The following is a 25,787-nucleotide window of genomic DNA, read 5'->3' on the forward strand; positions in this document are numbered from 1 at the left end:
CAGCTTCATGGCACACTCTACTGGTGGCTAGAGAAACTACACTTACTGTGGCCTGGATCTGTCAGAGGAGAAAATCGTTACAGCATCCATCCTCCTTGGTGTGTGTGTGTGTGTGTGTGTGTGTGTGTGTGTGTGTGTGTGTGTGTGTGTGTGTGTGTGTGTGTGTGTGTGTGTGTGTGAGTGTGCCTGCTACTGAGAGCCCATATGATGGTCCTGTAAGACACACTTTACATATCTATCTACGTGTGGTGTGTTGTAACTGCCCCCTCTCCTCTCTCTAGTCCAGGTGTGTGTGTTGTAAATGCCTCCTCTCGCTAGTCCAGGTGTGTGTGTGTTGTAAATGCCTCCTCTCCTCTCTCTAGTTCAGGTGTGTGTGTTGTAACTGCCTCCTCTCCTCTCTCTACTCCAGGTGTGTGTGTTGTAACTGCCTCTGCTCCTCTCTCTACTCCAGGTGTGTGTGTGTGTATCGACTTCACCACAGGACCAACCTGCGAGTGTTGTCTGGGTGGTTACTATGGTAACGCGTTGATTGGCACGCCCAATGACTGCAGACCTTGCCCCTGCCCGGACCGTACCAGCTGTGCTCAAATGAGCACGGGGGAGGTGGTCTGTACCAACTGCCCTTCAGGACAGAGGGGTGAGCTGAGATCATATTACATGACTGGTAGATGTCGGATAATGGGAACAAACCATTCCATTTTCCCATGATGAGCAGACCTCACCTGTGTTAAACTGGGCTGCATCCCAAATTGCAACCTATTTCCTATACAGTGCACTACTTTTGACCAGAGCTTGGGCTCTATTCTAAAGTAGTGAAATATGTAGGGAATAGGTTGCAATTTGGGATGCATCCCAGTTTAACACAGGTGAGGTCAGCCATTGAGTTCATTGCTTGCTCAGTGAAGCAGATTTCCACAAATTGGCTGACAGATTTTTAATTAAACCTGTACTGGTGTCCTCACTGTCTTGATAAAATGAGTCATGATCCTATCATGTAGAGCACAGTGTTTGAATTAAAATGTCCATATTCCTTTGTCAGGTTTGGGACATTCATTCATTTCCAGAATTTCATTACCAGATATTGATTTACGTTGAAATGAAAATGGCCCCCAAACCCTCCAGCCCAACATCATCCATAACTCACCTATCAAAAAACCTGTCACCTGTCACCCCACGACACACACGCAAACACACATATACACATGCACATACACACACACACACCTTCTCTCCACAGGCATCAGATGCGAGATGTGCGAGGACAGTTTCCACGGCGACCCCCTGGGCCGGTTCAACCGTGTGAGAAGTGCGACTGTAACGATAATGTGGACCCCAACGCGCTGGGCGTGTGTGATCACATGACGGGCTGTTGCCTGAAGTGCCTGGGACACACCGAGGGAGACCATTGCCAACGCTGCCGACACGGTTACTATGGGGACGCCCTGGACCGCACTGTGGCCCAGAAGTGCAAACGTAAGTGTGGAAACTTGGGAAGGGTGTATATAGGGTTGGGTTAGAGTTACAGGTTTTTAATTAAGGGGAAATATACAATTTTACATCTTAAATGTAACTAAATGTCATCTACATAATCCCCAAAAGTAATTATTTAACTACTAATGATCCAGACTCCAAGAATGGTTAAAATCTCACCTTTGGGGTAAAAAATTGTTATAAATTGCTGAGGTGTAGTCACACAAGCTCAAGTACATAGTACAAATATGATAAAAATATGAAAATATAAAAAATGTTATATAATGTATTTCCTATTCAACAAAACTGTAAGAATAAGGCTTGAAATAACTTACATTTTTTTATAAATAGAGAATAATCAAATGACTAATTATAAGATTTCACCTTCTTTATAACTGTAAAATACATATTTGTATATTTAGTGTCAGAGAAAATGTACATACAGTGTTTTCTAACGGTCTCTCTTGATCAAGACATCCGCCCCATCGTTGTCAACATCTCACAGAGCTCTAGTTTAGCTTTCTGGACTCGTTAGGAACACGCCCCATATTACTCTCGTCTGTCTATGACAAACAAACAAAAAATTGGGGGTTTAAAATCGATTAATTATTTTAGATTAGTGGCTATAAATCGTTCTCTGAATCTGCTACCGTGACGAAACCACTCTCCTGCTGCGTTATGATGTAAAGGTTCCAGTGGCTGTGATGTAGGGTTCAGCCAGCAGTTCATGGACAGTCGGAAGAGTGAATTAAAAGGTAGGAGGCACATCCCTGCTTCGTACAGGCAAAAGAGACATATTCCTGTGTCTGTGAGCATCAGGGCTACCGCTCATTGCAAGCCATTTCCGTCTACAGTGTCCACAGATCGTTTTCTAAGCTAAAATGTTGGTTGGAACAGGTACCAGAACCACGCAGGTCCCCTAAACAGGGGTCTTTACATCGAAGACATTTTAAATGAAGAATGCATTTAAAATGCAAATATGGTGACATGTATCTGAATGTGTGAGTCTGTACATTTTAAAGTGTGTTAGTGCGTTATATTGTGTGTTTGTGTATCTGTGTACTTGTCCTTTATGTGTGGGTGTCAGTGTGCCTTCATAATGAGCTCTTCTTGAGGGTTTTGAAAGTGCTTTCCTCTTACTGATTTATCACCTGGATTTTAGCAATTCTCACCATTCTAAAGAGTCTAAAGATTCTTGATAGCATACGGATGGAATGCTCAGGAAAATACATACATAAACAAACAAACACACACATTTCTACAAACATCAATGATATCACACCTGTTCAGACCCACGTGTTCCCACCACAACCATACACATCATGTATATCTCACAACCACACTCCCCCTTATGCTTCATCCCTGGAACTTTCCAGTGCTTGTAGCACTCCATGCCATATGCTGTCAAATTGTACTGTTCTATTTTTCTCCGTAGCCCAGACCTTTTCAATATTTCAATAATAACATATTTGATTCATCCACTGTTGTAGTGATGGAGGAGCATTGGATTTCTAGTTTTTAAGTAGACGTTTTTTCAAAATCATTGACAAGAAAAGTATGATCACCTCACCCTCATATTCCATGTCTTGAAATATGCAGATTGACGGATTACAAGTCAACTCACATCGTAAAACTTCTGACTGCCAGCTTTCTAACGCCGCCCATAACTTTTGGACTTTATAGCGTTCCCAGAAGGCATGAATCATTGAGTCCTTCTTATACTTTACACATGACTCTGCAGTTGTGCTGTAGAACATGTGAATTTAGTCTCTTGTATAATACATTCTATACATTATTTTATACTGGATTGAGCGTACATTTTCGTTAACGGTAATTGCATTACTTTTGTTCCAACACTCCCTCGATCTTGTGCCTATAATCAGTTATTTTGAATTCTTGATTCCAAGAGTTTGTCTTTTTTTCTAAGAGATTATCAGTTGGATAGTCTTTCTGCATGGTTTTGTATATATCACCTATCATATATGTATCCTTTTCTGAGTCAAATAAGATTCCCTCAACATTGCTTTTATGTCCAAAAGATTTCAGGTGGAACAAAAGATTTCAGGTGGAGCTAAAAGAGTCTTAGAGTTAGGTGGTTAGAAATGCCATTAGGAACTCCACGGGGACTGGAGTGGTGTTGGAGTGGTTGTAAAGTGGGAGAACACTTAGTTTTACAGGCTCTCTTAGAGTGAATAGCAGTCATAGACCTACAGATTCTGTACCTTTATTCATCTGTATAAGGTAACGGTGTCACTTAAAAGGAGTGCTGGGAAAGATGCAGAGAGCAGTCTGCCCTGATCAGTTGACCTTCCAACTACACTATTTTGTCAGTAGAAAGAGTACATTTTCTTATCAGCTAGTTTTATCCTGATGAACATGAAGAGACTTGGAGGATTAGGTTACTGTAGGGTTATGAGAGCGAGACATAAAGAAAGAAAGAGAGAGATACAGATTGAGATAGAAAGAAAGAACAAGAGTGTGATAAATAGAGAGAAAGAGAAATAGAGACACAGAGGTACAGGGAGGAAGAGAAGGAACATACACAAATGTAGAGAGAGAGAGATATTCTGAGATGTCTGTGTCCCCCAGTAGCCTATAGCAACAGAGATGTTCTGAGATGTCTGTGTCCCTCAGTAGCCTATAGCAACATAGATGTTCTGAGATGTCTGTGTCCCCCACTAGCCTATAACAACAGAGATGTTCCATCTACAACCCCAGGAACCAACACAGTCGCGAAGAGGGCACGACAAAGAGCCTTCCCCCTCAGGACTGTGAATAGAGTCGGCATGGGCCCTCAGATCCTCAAAAAGTTCTACAGCTGCACCATTGAGAACATCTTGACTGGCTGCAACACCGCTTGGTATGGCAACTGCTCGGCATCCGACGGCAAGGCGATACAGAGGGTAGTGCATACGGCCCAGTACATCACTGGGGCCGAACTCCCTGCCATCCAGGACATCTATACCAGGCGGTGTCAGAGGAAGCCCCTATGAATTGTGAAAGACTCCAGCCAACCATGTCACAGTCCGTTCTCTCTGCTACCGCACGTCAAGTGGTACAAAAGGCTCCGGCACAGCTTATTTCCCAAACCCATAATACTGCTAATCAAATGGCTACCCGGAGTATCTACTTTCACCCCTGCCTACAGTATCTGTGGGGTGTGTGGGGCAGCCATATTTTCCTGTGTGTGTGTGTGTGTGTGTGTGTGTGTGTGTGTGTGTGTGTGTGTGTGTGTGTGTGTGTGTGTGTGTGTGTGTGTGTGTGTGTGTGTGTGTGTGTGTGTGTGTGTGTGTGTGTGTGTGTGTGGAAGGAGACAGTGAGTCAGGGAGACTTGTGACCCTCTCCCTTTGTCATCTACTGTATCCTGCATTCCAAATGGCACCCTATTCCATATATAGTGCACTACTTTTGACCTGGGCCCATAGAGCCTTTAGGGCGGCAGGTAGTTTAGTGGTTATTGTGTTGGGCCTGAAACTGAAAGGTCGCTGAGCTGACAAGATGAAACCTGTCGATTTGACCTTCGAGCAAGGACCTTAACCTTAATTTCCTCCAGGGATGCAGTGTTAACATGGCTGACCCTGTAAAACAACACATTTTACTGCACCTATCCGGTCCATGTGACAATACAACATGTATTTTTTGTGTGCAGTGTGCCAGTTGGGACGCAACCTGTGTCTGCTCTGCTCAGTCATTCAAATAACATCTCATTTTATTTGTCACATGCGCCGATTACCACAAGTGTAGACTTTACTGTGAAATGCTGACTTACGCCCCTTTCCCAACGATGCACTTAAAAATTAAGAAAATTTGCAAATGGATGAAAAGAAAATAGTAACAAAAGAAAATAGTAACACAATAAAATAACAATAATGAGGCTTTATACAGGCTATATACAAGGAGTACCGGTACCGAGTCAGTGTACTGAGGTACGTGGTAGTTGGGGTGATTGATTGAGGCAATATGTTCATGTAGGTTTGGTTAGGTGATTGATTGATTGAAGTATTATGTACATGTACAGTAGATGGTCTCCTCTGTCTCTGCACTGTCCTAGATAACACAAAGCCAGGCACGCAGGGCAGACAGGACACGCTCTACAGAGAGATAGGTTATTTTACTTTAACCCTGTCTAGACGATAGAGTGAAGGATAGAGCGAAGGAATAGAAGATTGAGTGAATGAATAGCAGATAGTGAAAGGACAGAGGACATGAAATATACAATTGCCACAACATTGATAGAAGAATAAGCTTCAGTGGTTGCCTTCATTTGTGACACTGTGTTTAGTGTACTGTTTGGATGATGTATATGACGTGTACCTTTTGCATACTTTGTTGGATTTGTGTTCTGTTTTGATAATGTTTTTGCCCGTTTAGGCTACTATACTTTTTGATACAGTATTTGATGTGAGGTTATGTGATTTACATTTTTTGTGTGTTTGACATGACGTTGACGTGTGGTTGTGTCTTCTCCCAGGCTGCGGCTGCAGTCCTGCAGGGACTTCTGGGTCGTTGGAGGACTGTGACCCCCAGACAGGAAGTTGTCTTTGCCCTAGTCATGTGACCGGGCGAGACTGTGGTCAGTGTGAGGTGGGCTTCTTCAACCTGCAGTCTGGAGTAGGCTGTGAGAGGTACAGGAAATCCTAAAGCAATTCTGGAATCTTCTATTGTTATGCATTCTGACTCTAAAATTGGTTCTGATCATAGAAATAGAATTAGTCATTATTATTCATGATAAACTGGGTGGTTCGAGCCCTGAATGCTGATTGGCTGACAGCTGTGGTATAGCAAATCAAATCAAATCCAATTTTATTGGTCAAATACACATGGTTAGCAAATGTTAATGCGAGCGTAGCGAAATGCTTGTGCTTCTAGTTCTGACAGTGCAGTAATATCTAACAAATTCACAACGACTACCATATACACACAATGTAAAGGGATGGAATCAGAATATGTACATATACTGTAAATATATGGATGCACGATGGCCATGCGGCATAGGCAAGATGCAATAGATGGTATAAAATACCGTATATACATATGAGATGAGTAATATAGGATATGTAAACATTATTAAAGTGACTAGTGATACCATTATTACATCTATTTATTAAAGTGGCCAGTGGTTTTAGTCTGTATGTTGGCAGCAGCCTCTCTATGTTAGTGATGGCTGTTTAACAGTCTGATGGCCTTGAGATAGAAGCTGTTTTTCAGTCTCTTGGTCCCGGCTTTGATGCACGTATATATCAGAACGTATACCAAGGATATGACAAAACATTTATTTTTACTGCTCTAATTATGTTGGTAACCAGTTTATACTAGCAATAAGGTACCTCTGGGGTTGTGACGTGTCTAAGAACAGACCTTAGCCGTGGTATATTGACAATATACAACATCCTCTTGGGCCTTATTGCTTAATTAGAATAGTAATTATTATATATCTATGGTTCCATACCTAGAAATGCAGTGGTTCTGTTTCCTTTCATTAGTAAGTGTTATGTGAATCACGTTCTACATTTCTTAGGTGCACCTGTAACCCCATTGGCTCATCATCCATGGCTTGCCACCAAATCACAGGCCAGTGTGTGTGTCGGCTGGGACTGGAGGGGCGGCTGTGCAGCACATGTCGTATGGGCTTCTATGGTTTCTCCTCACGGGGCTGCAGAGGTAGCTACAGTAGCCTATACTGTGATTGGGGCTAGAAGTCCTTATGTGCAAACACTAAAACACATCAAAACATGTGCTAAAACAAGTCATTCTGATAACAATAAGAAAATAGAAATGTAAAACGCACACATGCAATGTCTAATTCTTCAACAACCAATCTATTTGTCTATATGCCATTCATGCCTCCTTTCCCCTCTCTCCAACCCTGCCTCCCCTTGTCCCTCTCTCCACCCCTGCCTCCCCTTCTCCCTCTCTCCACCCCTGCCTCCCCTTCTCCCTCTCTCCACCCCTGCCTCCCATTCTCCCTCTCTCCAACCCTGCCTCCCATTCTCCCTCTCTCCACCCCTGCCTCTCGTTGTCCCTAACTCCACCACCGCCTCCCCTTCTCCCTCTCTCCACCCCTGCCTCCCCTTGTCCCTCTCTCCAACCCTGCCTCCCCTTCTCCTTCTCTCCACCCCTGCCTCCCCTTCTCCCTCTCTCCAACCCTGCCTCCCCTTCTCCTTCTCTCCACCCCTGCCTCCCCCTGTTCCTCTCTCCACCCCTGCCTCCCCTTGTCCCTCTCTCCACCCCTGCCTCCCCCTGTCCCTCTCTCCACCCCTGCCTCTCCTTGTCCCTCTCTCCACCCCTGCCTCCCCCTGTCCCTCTCTCCACCCCTGCCTCCCCCTGTCCCTCTCTCCACCCCTGCCTCCCCCTGTCCCTCTCTACACCCCTGCCTCCCCCTGTCCATCTCTCCACCCCTGCCTCCCCCTGTCCCTCTCTCCACCCCTGCCTCCCCCTGTCCCTCTCTCCATCCCTGCCTGCCCCTATCCCTCTCCCCACCCCTACCTCCCCCTGTCCCTCTCTCCACCCCTGCCTCCCCCTGTCCCTCTCTCCACCCCTGCCTCCCCCTGTTCCTCTCAGCCTGTAATTGCGACCCAATGGGTTCCAGCTCCATGCAGTGCCACACCAACGGCACCTGTCCCTGCCGCCAGGGCTTCGTGGGGTACAAGTGTGACCAATGTGAGCTCAACTACTTCCACAACAGAGCCACACACCAGTGTGAGGAGTGCCACATCTGCTATGGGCTAGTCAAGGAGCAGGTAAGAGTGTTGCTCCTGTCTGTCTGCTATACTCTTTTTGACCAGAAAGCATCAGATACATGTATAGTAAGAGGGGTTCTGTTTTGCTCGCTCGGATACATTCTGTGGTGAGATAGTTACAGTGCACTGTTCGGATGCTGGAGTTATTTTGGATGAAAGTGCGAATGTAACTTACTTCTAAAGTGATTTGTTTGACAATCCGATGAAAACATCATGAGTGGTTGTGTTCAAGCCACATTTAAAGTTAGTAAATTGTTACAGTTATGTTGCATGGATAAATAGTCACAAACACTGACTTTCCAAATCTTTAGTATTTATCAGCCAAAATAAGTAGTAAGATAACGGCTGGGCTCAGCACATTATGTTTTGTTTTCACAAAACTAGGATAAGACACACGAGGCTATGAGCTACTAGAGGGTGCTACTAAGATGAGACACGAGGCTATAAGCTACTAGAGGGTGCTACTAAGATGAGACACGAGGCTATAAGCTACTAGAGGGTGCTATTAAGATGACACACAAGGCTATAAGCTACTAGAGGGTGCTACTAAGATGAGACACGAGGCTATAAGCTACTAGAGGGTGTTACTAAGATGACACACGAGGCTAGGAGCTACTAGAGGGTGCTACTAAGATGACACACGAGGCTATGAGCTACTAGAGGGTGCTATTAAGATGAGACACATGAGGCTTTAAGCCACTAAGAGGCCATATCATCATACAGGAATATATCTCAATCAATACTGGAAATCTGTGAATCTGAATGCACGCTTTCAAGTCACCCATCCTGTTCATCTGGCCGCCCCTCTCATCAAACCTGCCACTCAAGTTTAGTAGTCTAACCCCCTCCGAAATCACCAATTCTCCTTCCGGTCATTTCTCCCACCGGTTGTTTCTCCCACACTAGCTGCAAGTGCTATCTGGGCCTCTCTGTGGCATGCAGGCTGATTTAGTTTCTCCCACACTAGCTGCAAGTGCTATCTGGGCCTCTCTGTGGCATGCAGGCTGAGTTTGTTTCTCCCACACTAGCTGCAAGTGCTATCTGGGCCTCTCTGTGGCATGCAGACTGAGTTTGTTTCTCCCACACTAGCTGCAAGTGCTATCTGGGCCTCTCTGTGGCATGCAGGCTGAGTTTATTTCAGGTTTTGATGTCACGTGCCCAAGTACAGGGAAATGCCTTTCTTGCAAGCTCTATTCCCAACTAAGCAGTAATCAATATCAATATAGTACTAAAAATAAAATCTGATACAACAAAAACACACAAGAAATAAAAATATGCAATAACACGAGAAAGTAAAAGCTATATACACGGTCAGTTCCAATACCATATTTACAATTTGCAGGGATACTGAAGTGATAGAGGTAGATACAGTATGTATAGGGGTATGTTGACTAGCCATCTTAAAAATAAATACAAGGGTTAACTCATATAGTCAGTGTATTCATTTTGTTAGCTGTTTAACAGTATTATGGTTTGGGGATAGAAGCTGTTCAGGAGCCTGTTGGTGTCAGAACCTGATGCACCGGTACCGCTTGCCATGCGGAGCAGAGAGAACAGTATATGGCTTGGATGGCTGGAGTCTTTCATGATTTTCCGGACCTTCCTTTCTCCCCACCTGATATAGAGGTCCTGGATGGCAGGTAGCTCGGTCCCAGTGAAGTACTGGGCTGTCCGCAACACCCTCTGTAGCGCCATGCAATCGAGGGCGGTGCTGTTCTAAAATAATGGAATTACAAAATATCTAAATATTAGGACGAGCAATGTCGGAGTGGCATTGACTAACATACAGTAGAATAGAATACAGTATATACATATGAAATAAGTAAAGCAGTATGTAAACATTATTAAAGTGATTAGTGTTCCATTATTAAAGTGACCAGTGATTCCATGTCTATGTGTATAGGGCAGCAGCCTCTAAGGTGCAGGGTTGAGTAACCGGGTGGGAGCCGGCTAGTGATGGCTATTTAGCAGTCTGATGGCCTTAAGATAGAAGCTGTTTTTCAGTCTCTTTCCCAGCTTTGATGCACCTGTACTGACCTCGCCTTCTGTATGGTAGCGGGGTGAACAGGCAGTGGCTCGGGTGGTTGATGTCCTTGACAATCTTTTTGGCCTTCTCGTGACATCGGGTGCTGTAGATGTCCTGGAAGGCAGTCAGTGTGCCCCCGGTGATGCGTTGTGCAGACCGCACCTCCCTCTGGAGAGCCCTGCAGGTGGTGCAGTTGCCGTACCAGGCAGTAATATAGCCCGACAGGATGCTCTCAATTGTGCATCTGTAAATGTTTGTGAGGGTCTTAGGGTCCAAACCAAATTTCTTCAGCCTCCTGAGGTTGAAGAGGCGCTGTTGCGCCTTCTTCACCAAACTGTCTGTGTGGGTGGACCATTTCAGAATGTCAGTAATTCTGTATGTACGCCACGGAACTTGAAGCTTTTCACGTTCTCCACTGCGTCTCCGTCGATGTGGATACTGGGGCGTGCTCCCTCTGCTGTTCCCTGAAGTCCACGATCAGCTCCTTCATTTTGTTGACGTTGAGGGAGAGGTTATTTTCCTGGCACCACACATCCAGGGCCCCCCCTCCTCCCTGTAGGCTGATCTGTCATTGTTGGTAATCAAGCCTACTACATCATCCACAAACATAATTTATTCAGTCTGGATAGCTTTAAGCGGTATGTAGATGCAAGCCTTGTCTTTAAGATCCTGCATGGTCTTGCCCCTCCACCTCTATGCTGGCATATCATGCTCAAGGAAAGCACCTCCATGATAACAAGGGCAACTAGAGGGGTAAGAGGCACTGTCACACCTTCTTCACGTCTGTGCGTGTGTGGACCATTTTAAGCCCTTAGTGATTTGGAGGAGGGACGAGCAACTCAAAGCTCTCGACCCGCTCCCCTGCGTCTTACTTAGGGCACAGCCATCATAGTTAAAGGTCTTACCTACCTGGCACTCATGCGAGTATTTGTAACACCTCCCCTTGCTCACTGGCACAGTTAAATTACTGTAAATGTCTTCACGAGGCCCGTTATACCCCCCCCCCCCCCCTCCCCCACTGTTGTTATTGACCCATCGCCATTGCATAATGAAATTTGCTCCAAAACAACAATTAGTAAGTCTATTCAAACTCCTACCCAAGGGTGTGTTTGTAGTCTAACAATGGTGGCCATCTGGCCTCTTTAAAAACCAAGATAAATAATAAATCAGACTGAAGTCAATGTGAAGTCACTGATACAAAAACAGCTACAGAAATAGACGCTGACTGCATCCCAAATGGTGAAAAGTAGTGCACTGCACTATATAGGGAACAGGGTGCCATTTGGAAAGCAGACAGTTGCTTTAATGATTCCGTTTATTTCTCATGTCTCCAGAGATTAGCACCAAATACATGTCCCATACAGTATGTTCCAGACTCTATACAGTGGCTGCTCTCTGCAGGCAAATCTAATAGCAGAATTTTGAAGTTTCTGTAAAGTATACTTGTTCTTGCTAAAGTAGTTTGTGTTTCCTCTCTCATCTCTTTTTCTCTCTCACTCACTGCTGGCTTTCTGCACACCTTCATCCCTTCTAAAGACAGAAAAAAAGGAGGTGGAGAGAGATAGAGGGACAGTAAAGACACAGGAAGAAATCCTTTCCTTTCCTCACTTGTGCTGTATGAAGGAGAATTTAAAACACAAGATACACTATTGTCTTATATTGTGAGTAGCCTAATTGTGGTACTTGGCCTAGATTAAGAACTGTGATTTTACCTATGGGGGGCTGCAGTGAAAAAATTAAAGGGTATTATTATCATTTTTGTAAATTAACCTTTATTTAACTAGGCAAGTCAGTTAAGAACAAATTCTTATTTACAATGACATCCTACCCCAGCCAAACCCAGACAACACTGGGCAAATTGTGCACCACCTATGGGGCTCCCAATCACGGCCGGATGTGATACAGCCTGGATGTGAACCAGGGACTGTAGTGACACATCTTGCACTGAGATGCAGTGCCTTAGACCGCTGTGCCACTCAGGAGTAAAGGAGTGCCATCTCCACCAACCTGCTCACCTGCTAGTGCTTAGCAGCGACACACACACACTCACACACAGTTTGAGCCTGCTAGTTGCCTATACTCTGAGAGTGTTTGGCACCCCAGCCATTAATGTGTTTAATCACAGAGGCCTGGCTTTATATTTTTTTAATCATTGACAATCTCTCCCACAAATCCTTCATTGTCTGCTATTCTGGTGTATTCCTATACAGGCAGGGAGGCTGAAGGCTCGGCTGCAGGATTTGGAGAATCTGCTAGCACGCTTCGACTGCCGGAGGGGCTACGGGAACCACCATCATGTGCGGGAGTATCACATGCGACAGCTTCACGAGCGACAGCATCACGAGCGTGGGCATCAGGGGGAGGACAGCCTGCCCAATGCGCTGGAGGACTTCCTGGCTATCCAAGGTAACCAATCATCAGGCAAACATTCATTCCACACGACCAATCAGAAAACATTCTAACAGTTTGTCCTTTTCATTCAACCAGTCATATCAGCAGAAATCTGACTGCCAATGCTGTTTACCACTGTGCTCCTATTTGGCCATTATACCTGACACATGGCCTAGCTCATACTGTAGATAACAATACCATCATGCTATCCCATACTAGACTGTCTAGTATACCTAGAATAGTGGACACCAAGCTGCACCCGGAATGACTGTCCGTGCCTAGCTGACTCTGTTCAGCTTGACATTGTTAAAGATGTAACACAACAATATAATGATAAAACCAAACATAATGGGATGGAAAGAGACAGAATCAGCATGAATCAGGAGTCAACCAGCCTTACAATCTTCTCTCCACACTTGCTGACTTTCTCATTATCTTATGAGCAGAGGGGAAAAAGTACCATAAAAGGCTTACAGGCTCATTGACATAGATTGAATGGAGGCTAAATTCCAACAATACAGTTCATAGCAGGCAGGACTGTGTGTGACCATCTTAATCCCTGTTTGCATGACAGACATGCAGCTAGCAAATTTTTAATCCCTCTTCTTCATTATGATGAGAAGTCTAATCAGGATTATGCCTGTCCGACCGCTCCCCACAGCACGCTGGTACACCGCCACATTGCTAAAAAGGCTACACTGCTCTGTAGTAACCAAAAAAGTGTCAAACAAATCAAAATAGATTTGAGATTTGAGATTCTTCAAAGTAGCCACCCTTTGCCTTGATGACAGCTTTGCACACTTTTAGTATTCTCTCAACCAGCTTCATGAGGTAGTCACCTGGAATGCATTTATATTAACGGGTTTGCTTTGTTACAAGTTCATTTGTGGAATTTCTTTCCTTCTTAATGCGTTTGAGCCAATCAGTTGTGTTGTGACAAGGTAAGGGTGGTATACAGAATATAGCCCTATTTGGTAAAAGACCAAGTCCATATTATGGCAAGAACAGCTCAAATAAGCAAAGAGAAATTATAGTCTATCATCATTACTTCATGACATGAAGGTCAGTCAATGAAGAACATTTCAAGAACTTTGAAAGTTTCTTCGAGTGCAGTTGCAAAAACCATCAAGCGACATGATGAAACTGGCTCTCATGAGGACCGCCACAGGAAAGGAAGACCCAGAGTTACTTCTGCTGCAAAGGATACATTTGTCAGGATTAACTGCACCTCAGATTGCAGGCCAAATAAATACTTTACATAGTTCAAGTAACAGACTCATCTCAACATCAACTGTTCAGAGGAGGCTGAAGGAAATCAAGCCTTCATGGTTGAATTGCTGCAGAGAAACCACCACTAAAGGACACCAATAAGAATAAGAGACTTGCTAGGGCCAAAACACATGAGCAATGGATTTTAGACCAGTGGAAATCTGTCTTTTGGTCTGATGGGTCCAAATTTGAGATTTTCTGTTCCATCCACTGTGTTTTTGTGAGACGCAGAGTAGGTGAACGGATGATCACCGCATGTGTGGTTCCCACCGTGAAGCATGGAGGAGGAGGTGTGATTGTGTGGTGGTGCTTTGCTGGTGACACTGTATGTGATTTATTTAGAATTCAAGGCACACTTAACCAGCCTGACGACCAAAGCATTCTGCAACAATATGCCATGCCATTTGGTTTGTGCTTTGTGGGACTATCATTTGTTTTCAACAGGACAATGACCCAACACACCTCTAGGCTGTGTAAAGGCTATTTGACCAAGAAGGAGAGTGATTAAGTGCTGCATCAGATGATCTGGCCTTTACAATCCCCCGATCTCAACCCAATTGAGATGGTTTGGGATGAGTTGGACCACAGAGCAAAAGCAGACAACAAGTGCTCAGCATATGTGGGAACTCCTTCAAGATAGTACAAATTAAGAAAAACCCTTGAATGAGTAGGTGTGTCCAAACTTTTGACTGGTACTACACATACACACACACACGCACACACACACACACACACACATATAGAGAGAGTGCGAGAGTGAGAGCGCGAGAGTGAGAGAGAGAGAGTGAGAGAGAGAGACAGAGAGAGAGAGACAAACACACAAACGCAGGATAACATCCCACAGAGGATGCAGTAAACACCCTCCTCTCACAGATAGAGCCAGAAGGTCACACCAGCGAGGTACACTGCAATAAACAACTTAACCATAAAGCTACAACAATAACCAAAGGCACCCGGGCATACAGAGAGCGTTTTTAGCACAAACAGTGAATTCAGTGTGAATTGACGACTGACCACATGCAATCCATGATCATATGTAGGCTGTCATTGTAAATAAGAATTTGTTCTTAACTGACTTGCCTAGTTAAATAAAGGTTAAAAAAAATTATAATATCAAATCAAATCAAAGGCAACAGCTCCACTACAAAGTCCTACTATAAAGGGGCTGGCAGTACTTCTGTCCTAAATAACAAGAACATTGAAATAGAATCAAAAGGATCCATTTAACGATCCATGCTGTGTGTTTTTCTATCACATCAGTGTTTTTCTGTTTCTCTGCAGAGGCAAAGGAAGCCTTGGTTAAACAGTTTGCTATCATGGAGACGTCTACACACACTCTCTCAGCCCAGCTGCACAATGTTACCCCAGCTATGAACTGTAGTGCCAGCATGGAAGAAGAGCAGGAGGAGGAGAAAAAGGAGAAGGGGAAGGAGGACGGGCGGAGAACATTGTGTAGTACCCTTGGTGACGCTCTATCAGTGGTCAGAAGTGCACAGACACAGCTGAAGCAGGCAACACTGGACCTGGACAACATGGTCAGTGGGACATTTACTCTCACTTTGGCTATGTCCTAATTACAGATGTCAGATCTTAATTTGAGCCAGTATGCTACAGCCAGGAAATAATCCTACAGCAACAGGAAATGTGAATTATAATTATTTTAATTCATCAACATTTTTGTAGGGGTTGATGCATTTTTCGTAAGGGAAAATTCTGTCTGAAATTTCAAAGTAGACATTTTAAACCTCAAATACACTACAATTATTAAATTCTGAAACAGGATGGTCAAATTAAGATCCTACATCTGTATTTCTCCTTCCTTTCAAAGTGTGCACTTGTTCCCTTCCCTTCACTGATTTGAAAGTAAATGATTGGCATAAGAAATATGGTGGAAACTCACACTAGCCATGCCTCCACCAATCCAAGGCTATTGTGTTTGTGGGAAGTAGTGAACGTGTGCACATTTCAGTAGAAAGGGGATTTTATTGGGACACAGCCACTGTCTCTGACACATCAATGCCTGCTGTTGAGTCATTTGAAGCAGTCATAACTCTAGTTTATCTTATTATCTTAAGCAGTATCATACATTAATGTATACAGTAGAGCTTACATGTATATAGTAGAGTTCACACGTATACAGTAGAGTTCACACGTATACAGTAGAGTTCACACGTATACAGTAGAGTTCACACAATTAATGCTGACGAGGTCGATAGTCATTTGTCCATTTCAAGTATTTTGCCATTTTTTATCCTGGGATGGATACTGATGATTCAGTAGAGGTGTAATGTATTGATCCACAGTGATGGCTAAAGTGCAGTATTTCTCCCTCTGAAGCTCCATATCCCTACCATAGAGAGAGAGCAGAGAGAGAGCACACAGTTTCTCTGACTGACGCTCAAATGAAATGAACAATTTGTTCCGCACCCAAAGCTCAAGCTTTTCCCAGTCGCTCCATGCTCACTAGCAGCAGCTTGGAATCTATTATGAATATGGCTGCCATGTTATGTGGTTTTGGGGAAATGAGAGCGCTTGTTTAGGCGGTGTGTGTTTGTGTGTGTGTGTGTGTGTGTGTGTGTGTGTGTGTGTGTGTGTGTGTGTGTGTGTGTGTGTGTGTGTGTGTGTGTGTGTGTGTGTGTGTGTGAGTGGGCGTGCGTGCGTGCGTGCTTGCGTGCGTGTGTGTGTGCAAGCCTGGAGCCAGAGCATTGCAATTCCACATTAACAAGCAGAACGGCTCTGAAATAGGAAGAGCACATCTTTGCGTGTCATATACTGTGATTCACTTTCTTCTATTTTATTAGAAGTTTCTCAAAAGAAATGTCACACAGTGAAATAGTCAACATTTATGCACTAGGACATATAAATGGAAACATTGACTCTATACGTTAGTGAGTGAATATGTGCTGTAGTTGGAGCCTTCAGTATGACTTTCTGAAATTACTTTATTGAGTCAGTCTACTTTCTGTGAGTTTAACACTGGTCCTGGGGTCATGTAAGGTTAGCTAATAACTGCATGGTCACGATTCAGGTTTTAAATCAACTGACGTCACATCCCATCCAGAGCATGTGTAGCACCTTGTCCTTAGACAGTTTCCTTTTGTCTGCTAGACTGCCACCTCTGCACGCTTTCATTTCATTCCTTTTTTCTATGCTTTTCCAAAGGTCATTCCTTTCGAGGTGCCACCGGTGCCCAACCGATGGAACTCAGCGGTGAACCAATCAGAGGTCCTTATGAAAAGGTAAGTCAGTGGAGTTCAATAGACTTTAAGTGGCCAATTATGGCAAACAAAGGTCATCTCCCCTAATGTAGGCCCTGCCTCTTCCATCTGTCAATCGTACAATGGCTGGCCTGCCACAGACACCTTCAATCAATGACAACAATACAAAAGCTTATTATGCAGAAGTAATACATTAAGTCTAAGGTCGAGGAAATGGAGAGATTAACTCAATAGCTGGAATCCATTTGACTTCTCCTCAGCAGACCAGTTGTTTTTTTGTCAAATAATTGAAAGTGTTTCATCAAACCTGCCTGGAGTGCCAGATGGGCAGGGTTTGGGCTTGCATTTTTGGTTCTATTCAGTTCCATTGCGGCAGACAAGATCAACCAAGCTGAAGTCAAACAAATACTATTTGAACCCAGGTGTGGTTGCCAGGCCCATATATCTAATACCTTATCTGTTTTTGTCACTATCTGTCAGCCACACAGAGATGTCTGGTCGTATAGAGTCTATAGCTACCAAGGCATTCATGGCCTCCAACCAGACCTACTCTCTACTGATGGACCTACTGGAGGACAACTCTACAAAGGAATACATCAGCAACCTCACAGAGCAGTGAGTAACTACACATTTCACACACACACACACACACACACACACACACACACACACACACACACACACACACACACACACACACACACACACACACACACACACACACACACACACACACACACACACACAATCACAGACACACATCATGAAGTGCTTCGAGAGGCTAGTCAAAGACCATATCACCTCCTTCCCCGACACACTCGGCCCTCTCCAATTCGCCGATACCCCTGACAGATCCACGGACGACACAATCAACAATGAACTGAACACTGCCCTTACCCACCTGGACAAAAGGAATACACATGTGAGGATGTTGTTCATTGACTACAGCTCAGCCTTCAATAATATAGTGCCCTCTAAGCTCACCACAAAGCTAACGGCCCTGGGCCTGAACTCCTCCCTATGCAACTGGGTCCTGGACTTCCTGACGGGACACCTCCAGAGGGTGAAGATAGGCAACATTACCTCCTCGACACTGATTCTCAACACGAGGGCCCCACTAGGGTTCGTACTCAGTCCCCTCCTGTACTCCCTGTATACCCACGACTGCGTGGCCACACACAGTTCCAACTCCATCATCAAATTCGCTGATGACACAACAGCAGTAGGCCTGAATACCAAACAAAAACGAGATGGCCTACAGGGAAGAGGCAGGCCCTCTGACAGCATGGGACCACTTCACGTTTCTTGACTAACACACTTCAGAGGAGCTGAAATGGTCAAACCACACGGACACCGTGGTGAAGAAGCCACGACAGCGATTCTTCAACCTCAGGATGCTGAAGAAATCTGTCCTGTCCCCGAGGGCACTTACAGTATTCTACAGGAGCACCATCGAGAGCATACTGACGTATCACAGCCTGGTATGGCATCTCCACCGCCGCGGACCACAAGGTGCTACAGAGGGTGGTACACTCAGCCAAATGCACCATTGGGTGCACACTGTCTGCCCTCCAGGACACTTACAATACCAGGTATCGCAGGAAGGCCAAGAATATCATCAGGGACAGGAGCCACCCAAGCCATGGCCTGTTCTCCCTGCTTCCATCACTCAGACACAGGCAGTACAAGAGCATCATGGCAAGAACTGTAAGACTGGCCAATAGCTTCTACCTCCAGACCATCAGACTGTTGAATAACCACAACTAGTCAGCAACCTGCTCCCACTGTCTCCCTCCTGCCGCCTCCCTGGTGCTCCCCCCCTGCTTCCACCACAATGGAAATGTATCATTGCCACAGTTGTTAATATGTCCTGCATTTTTGGAGCTCAGAGCTCAAGAATTACACTGTACCCTGTAATACATCTGTAACCCTGTACATTTTACTATTAAACGCTCTAATCTTTAATCTAAACATACATACAAACCTACACAGTACACACGCAGATACACACACTCTCTCTCTCTCTTTCTTGCCCCATCATTCCTCCAACACAACATAATTTTAAAGGCTCAATATGAGGTGCAAAAAAACCTGTTAACCTGCATGGATAAAAACAGAAGCAATATCTCAACACAGCACTTCATTTACACAATGTTGTTGCTCCTCTCCTTTTCTCCTCTGTATATTTCTCCCAAATAGGACCCAGGTGTGGTGTTAGCTGTACTGGTGCCCCACAAAACAAGGTCATGAATCCTACTCTTTATAGCAGCTGTTTAGAGCACACTAGAGTTAGCCTGGGTACCAGTCTCTTTAGCTAACATTCCACTCCTTGCAACTCCTTGCCATTGCCAAAGAGACTGGCCTTTCGGCAATCTCAAAGTTCAATATGCAGACGGATTTACCGCAGTTGCTGATTGGGAGTTGGAAACAACATTCATATTTTCCATTACAAAGTTTCTGAATGGACATGGAGAGAATTAGTGAACTCACACAGACACACACACACACCCTAAAAAGACTCATCAATCAAAGTCAGCAGCACACCTCAGACACACACATCACATTTTTCCTTTCCTAAAAACGTATAAAAAAAACTAGGCTCATCTTCCTGGCTGTAGTCGATCAGAAAGAATGTCTAGGCTACATTATAGCATAGCCTTACGCCTAACATTAGTTGACTATCAAATGAATTGTAAAGGAAAGTTTGATGGGGGGATAGAGAGACAGCTATAGTATTACTAGAGACGTTGGTTATGTCATGATTATCCCAGCATGTGCCTTATTCCAGAGGAAGATTTGCACTGGATTTATTTTTCTAAACTGCCCCATGTAATTATTATTATTTTCCATTCAAATGAGTCTGGTGGTTTTTATTCTAGGCATGAAGATATTTCAACATCTAGGCGATAAAAGGCTACAATGATCACGAGTACTGGTCTGCCAAATGTAGGCTATAGGTGTCCCCATAGGTTTAATGCTGAAATTGAGGAAGTGTTTATCATTATTTTAGCTATACACGGTAGATGTTCTTCCTAATGAAAAGGCCCCCCATACTGCTAATGTGAGCTGCTGGGAAGCGTACTTGCACTTGATATGCATTTATGGAGGTAAAAGTGAACTTGCCATTTCCAAAAATGAGCTTAATGTGGAATGGAGATTCCCTGCTTTGCGATCTTTTGCGTATGTCAACAGCCAGGGTTTCTTTAATAAAATAGGCCTAGGCACTACACTTTTGTATTGCACATTTAATTCAACAGATGCATTAGACAATGTTTTTGCATAGCATAGGTGGTTGTCGCCTAAATTTACTGTAGAAGGCCCAATACAGTGCATTCGGAAATGATTCAGACCCCTTGTTCCTCATCAATCTACACACAATACCCCATAATGACAAAGCGAAAACAGAGGTCTCTCCAGAGATGTTCGATCGGGTTCAAGTCTGGGCTCTGGCTGGGCCACTCAAGGACATTCAGAGAATTGTCCCAAAGCCACTCCTGAATTGTCTTGGCTGTGTACTTAGGGTCATTGTCCTGTTGGAAGGGGAACCTTCGCCCCAGTCTGAGGTCCTGTGCACTCTGGAGCAGGTTTTCATTCCCTCGATCCTGACTAGTCTCCCAGTCCCTGCCGTTAAAAAACATCCCCACCGTAGGGATGGTCCATCACCGTAGTATTGGTACCAGGTTTCCTTCAGACGTGACGCTTGGCACTCAGGCCAAAGAGTTCAATCTTGGTAACATCAGACAAGAGAATCTTGTTTCTCATAGTCAGAGTCCTTTAGTTGCCTCATGGCAAACTTCAAGAGGGCTGTCGTGCTATTTACTGAGGAGTGGCTTTATTCTGGCCACTCTACCATAAAGGACTGATTGGTGGAGTGCGACAGAGATGGTTGTCCTTCTGGAAGGTTCTCTCAATTCCACAGAGGACCTCTGGAGCTCTGTCAGAGTGACCATCTGGTTATTGGTCACCTCCCTGACTGGGGCCCTTCTCCCCCGATTGCTCAGTTTGGCCGGGCGGCCAGGTCTAGGTGAAGTCTTGATGGTTCCAAACTTCTTCTATTTAAAACTTCTTGGTGACTGGGGGACAGTATTGAGTAGCTTGGATGAATAAGGTGCCCAGAGTAAATTGCCTGCTACTCAGCCATAAAAGCTAGAATATGCATATAATTAGTATATTTGGATGGAAAACACTCTGACGTTTCTAAAAATGTTTGAATGATGTCTGTGAGTATAACAGAACTCACATGGCAGGCGAAAACCTGAGAACAAATCCAACCAGGAAGTGGGAAATCTGAGGTTGGTCGTTTTTCAACTCATTCCCTAATGAAGATACAATGGGATATTGGTCATGTTGCACTTCCTAAGACTTCCACTAGATGTCAACAGTCTTTAGAACCTTGTTTGATGCTTCTACTGTGAAGAGGGCCGAATGAGAGGGGATTGAGCCAGGTGTCTTGCAGATTGCCACGAGCTCGTGACACGCGGTCATGTGAAAGTTAGCTTGCGTTCCATTGCTTTTCTACAGACAAAGGAATTCTCCGGTTGGAACATTATTGAAGATTCATGTTAAAAATATCCTAAAGATTGATTCTACACTTAGTTTGACATGTTTCTACGAGCTGTAATATAACTTTTTGGACTTTTCACACGCATTTGGATTTTTTTACCAAATTTTATCGAACAAATCAAACATTTATTGTGGAACTGGGATTCCTGGGAGTGCATTCTGATGAACATCATCAAAGGTAAGTGAATATTTATAATGCTATTTCTGACTAATGTTGACCCCCCACATGGCGGATATCTCTTTGGCTGTTTTGGTCTCTGAGCGCTATTTTGGTCTCAGATTATTGCATAGTGTGCTTTTTCCGTAAAGTTTTTTTGAAATCTGACACAGCGGATGCCTTAAGGAGAAGTTTATCTAAAGTTCCATGTGTAATAGTTGTATCTTTTATCAATTTTTATTATGAGTATTTCTGTGAATTGTTGTGGCTCTGCAAAATCACCTCATGTTTTGGAACCACTAACATAACACGCCAACGTAAAATGATATTTTTGGATATAAATATGCACTTTATCGAACAAAACATACAGGTATTGTGTAACATGAAGTCCTATGAGTTTCATCTGATGAAGATCATCAAAGGTTAGTGATTCATTTGATCTATATTTCTGCTTTTTGTGACGGAGTCTACAACCCACACAAGTGGCTCAGGTAGTGCAGCTCATCCAGGATGGAACATCAATGCGAGCTGTGGCAAGAAGGTTTGCTGTGTCTGTCAGTGTAGTGTCCAGAGCATGGAGGCACTACCAGGAGACAGGCCAGTACATCAGGAGACGTGGATGAGGCCGTAGGAGGGCAACAACCCAGCAGCAGGACCGCTACCTCCGCCTTTGTGCAAGGAGGAGCACTGCCAGAGCCCTGCAAAATGACCTCCAGCAGGCCACAAATGTGCATGTGTCTGCTCAAACGGTCAGAAACCGACTCCATGAGGGTGGTATGAGGGCCCGACGTCCACAGGTGGGGGTTGTGCTTACAGCCCAACACCGTGCAGGACGTTTGGCATTTGCTAGAGAACACCAAGATTGGCAAATTCGCCACTGGCGCCCTGTGCTCTTCACAGATGAAAGCAGGTTCACACTGAGCACGTGACAGACATGACAGAGTCTGGAGACGCCGTGGAAAACGTTCTGCTGCCTGCAACATCCTCCAGCATGACCAGTTTGGCGGTGGGTCAGTCATGGTGTGGGGTGGCATTTCTTTGGGGGGCCGCACAGCCCTCCATGTGCTCGCCAGAGGTAGCCTGACTGCCATTAGGTACCGAGATGAGATCCTCAGACCCCTTCTGAGACCATATGCTGGTGCGGTTGGCCCTGGGTTCCTCCTAATGCAAGACAATGCTAGACCTCATGTGGCTGGAGTGTGTCAGCAGTTCCTGCAAGAGGATGGCATTGATGCTATGGACTGGCCCGCCCGTTCCCCAGACCTGAATCCAATTGAGCACATATGGGACATCATGTCTCGCTCCATCCACCAACACCACATTGCACAGGAGTTGGCGGATGCTTTAGTCCAGGTGTGTTGTTAAAAATGCTGGTGTTAAAAATGCAAAAAATGGGAATCCTATGTTCTCCCCACGCCCAATGTTTATTTTTACAATTAAATGTATTACATCAGAATGCCCAATGATAGAAGTTTCCAATCAAATTCATGAATTAAGTTAGGAAAATATACTATCAGTCTAATTTGCATAAACATTGTGACTGGATGATAGCTATGAGGGTTATCGAATCAGGATCAAATTCTCTGATCCCTTCAAGCTCATTAATTATAGAATGTTCATATTTGAAGATTGCGGAAAGACAGTCTCTTTTGCAATGACAAGAAGTGGCAAGGAGTGGAATGCTAGCTAAATAACTCCAGGCTACTCTGGAGTTATGAAAATAAGACATTTAGCCACAGGGGAACAGCTTTCTTCCCTCCTCTTTAAGCTAAATGCTTTCTGGGGCTGCTTTCATGGAGGGAGCAGCATGGAGGGAGCAGCATCTCCTAGCGTGAGATTGCGCTGAGGATTACCCCCAAAGCTCAACGGAACCATGCAAAAACCTCTGGTGGCCACGCCACGCCACGATGGGAGCAGGCAGGAGACAAGAAATTGATTACCCTCATACCAGCACTAGTCTGCTTGCTTCTGAGGATTTAATCGTAATCTTTCAGAACAATTTGGTCGGTGCATGGGTGGAAGGGTGTGTGTGGGAGGGTGTGGGAAGTAGGGTGTGTGTGGGAGGATGTGTGGCCACCCCTCAGAGCCTGGTTCCTCTCTAGGTTGCTTCCTAGGTTCCTGCCTTTCTAGGAAGTTTTTCCTAGCCACTGTGCTTCTACATCTGCTTTGCTTGCTGTTTGTGGTTTTAGGCTGGATTTCTATATGGCACTTTGTGACATCGGCTGATGTAAAAATGGCTTTATAAATACATTTGATTGATTGATTGATTGATTGTGTGTTTGTGTGCGTGTGTGTGTATGTGAGTGTGTATGTGCACGCAAGTGAGTCAATAATCAAAACACTGAATGATCTAACACCTTCCCCTCTCTCTCTCTCTCTCTCTCGCTCATTCATTCTCTCTCGCTCTCTCTCGTTATCTCTCTTTCTCTCTCTCAGACTGGCAGACATGCAGCAGATAAAGGAGAATCTGACTGCCCAAGTGAATAGGACTCTAGACAATCAATTGTCTCTGGAGGAGGAGTCTGCTGTCTTGATGTCTTGGTTGCCCTAGGAAACCTCACCTCCTCCCTATTGGAGCTGTCCCAGAGGAGGCCCAAATCCACATCAGGAACCAACCAATCAGATCTCAGACCAACACAGGGTTACAACCAATCAGACCCCAGCCTCGCACCGGCTGCCAATCAGTCAGAGGTACTCTCAAGTTGATGGACTGACTGACTGACTGAATTACTGACTGAATGTCTGAATGAATGAATGAATGAATGAATGACAGCTGTTCTCCCCTTTCCTCAGGATGTTGAGCTAAGCAACAGGACAGCTGAGCTGGCGTTTAATGTCCAGTCTAAAGAGGAGCTGGTCAATAAGATCAGAGAGGAGATGGAGCCTCGCATACAGACCGCTCACAACAACATGGCTACTGTAAAGGATATTTACAAGGTAGAGGGGGTTTTATCTGCACACCTAACATTTACATGTACCAGGAATATGACCTGGTGAAATGTTGCTGACAGCAATAAACAGTATATACTGACAAAAATAGACAATAGAATATACACACAATCCACATACCATTCAATATGCTGTAGAGCAATGGTTCCCAAACTTTTATAGTGCCATACCCCTTCAAACATTCAACCTCCAGCTGCATACCCCCTCTAGCACCAGGGTCAGCTCACTCTCAAATGTTGTTTTTGCCATCATTGTAAGCCTGCCACACATACACACTATACAATACATTTATTAAACATAAGAATGTGTGAGTTTTTGTCACAACCCAACTCGTGGGAAGTGACAAAGAGCTCTTATAGGACCAGTGCACAAATAATAATATAATAATAATGAATTATTTTGCTCTTTATATAACCATCTTACATATAAAACCTTGTTTTCTCAACGTAAATTATGAATAACTCACCACAGGTTAATGAGAAGGCTGTGCTTGAAAGGATGCACATAACTCTGCAATGTTGGGTTGTATGGGAGAGAGTCCCAGTCTTAACAAATTTTCCACAGATATTCCACACACATATGTGTTTAGTTTTCATGCTAGTGAGGGCTGAGAATGTACTCTCACATAGGTATGTGATTGCAAAGGGCATCAGTGTCTTAACAGCGCGATTTGCCAAGGCAGGATACTCTGAGCGCAGCCCAATCCAGAAATCTGCCAGTGGCTTCTGATTGAATTCAATTTTCACAGAACCGCTTGTTACAATTTCAATGAGGCTCTCTTGTTCAGATATCGGTAAGTGGACTGGATGCAGGGCATGAAAGGGATAACGAATCCAGTTGTTTGTGTCATCTGTTTCGTGAATGTACCTGCGTAATTGCAGACCACACTCATTCAGGTGCTTCGCTATTTCACATTTGACATTGTCCGTAAACTTGAGTTCATTTGCACACAAAAAATCATACAATCATGGAAAGACCTGTGTGTTGTTCTTGTTAATGCAGAC

General features: G+C 44.4%; 1 protein-coding gene across 1 annotated transcript; it reads left to right on the plus strand.

Annotated features, from left to right (window-relative positions):
• Positions 1 to 877: 877 nt before the first annotated feature.
• Positions 878 to 24,514, plus strand: LOC116356611 (laminin subunit gamma-3-like). Its single transcript, XM_031803070.1, has 9 exons — positions 878 to 1,473; positions 5,942 to 6,095; positions 6,989 to 7,131; positions 8,032 to 8,210; positions 12,447 to 12,642; positions 15,178 to 15,431; positions 17,059 to 17,135; positions 17,595 to 17,729; positions 24,271 to 24,514. Exons 1-9 carry the CDS (start codon positions 1,203 to 1,205, stop codon positions 24,383 to 24,385), a joined length of 1,524 nt encoding a protein of 507 aa, XP_031658930.1. The 5' UTR covers positions 878 to 1,202; the 3' UTR covers positions 24,386 to 24,514.
• The last annotated feature ends 1,273 nt before the right edge of the window (positions 24,515 to 25,787 follow it).

This window comes from Oncorhynchus kisutch, linkage group LG23, assembly GCF_002021735.2.
Source record: "Oncorhynchus kisutch isolate 150728-3 linkage group LG23, Okis_V2, whole genome shotgun sequence".
NCBI lineage: Eukaryota > Metazoa > Chordata > Actinopteri > Salmoniformes > Salmonidae > Oncorhynchus > Oncorhynchus kisutch.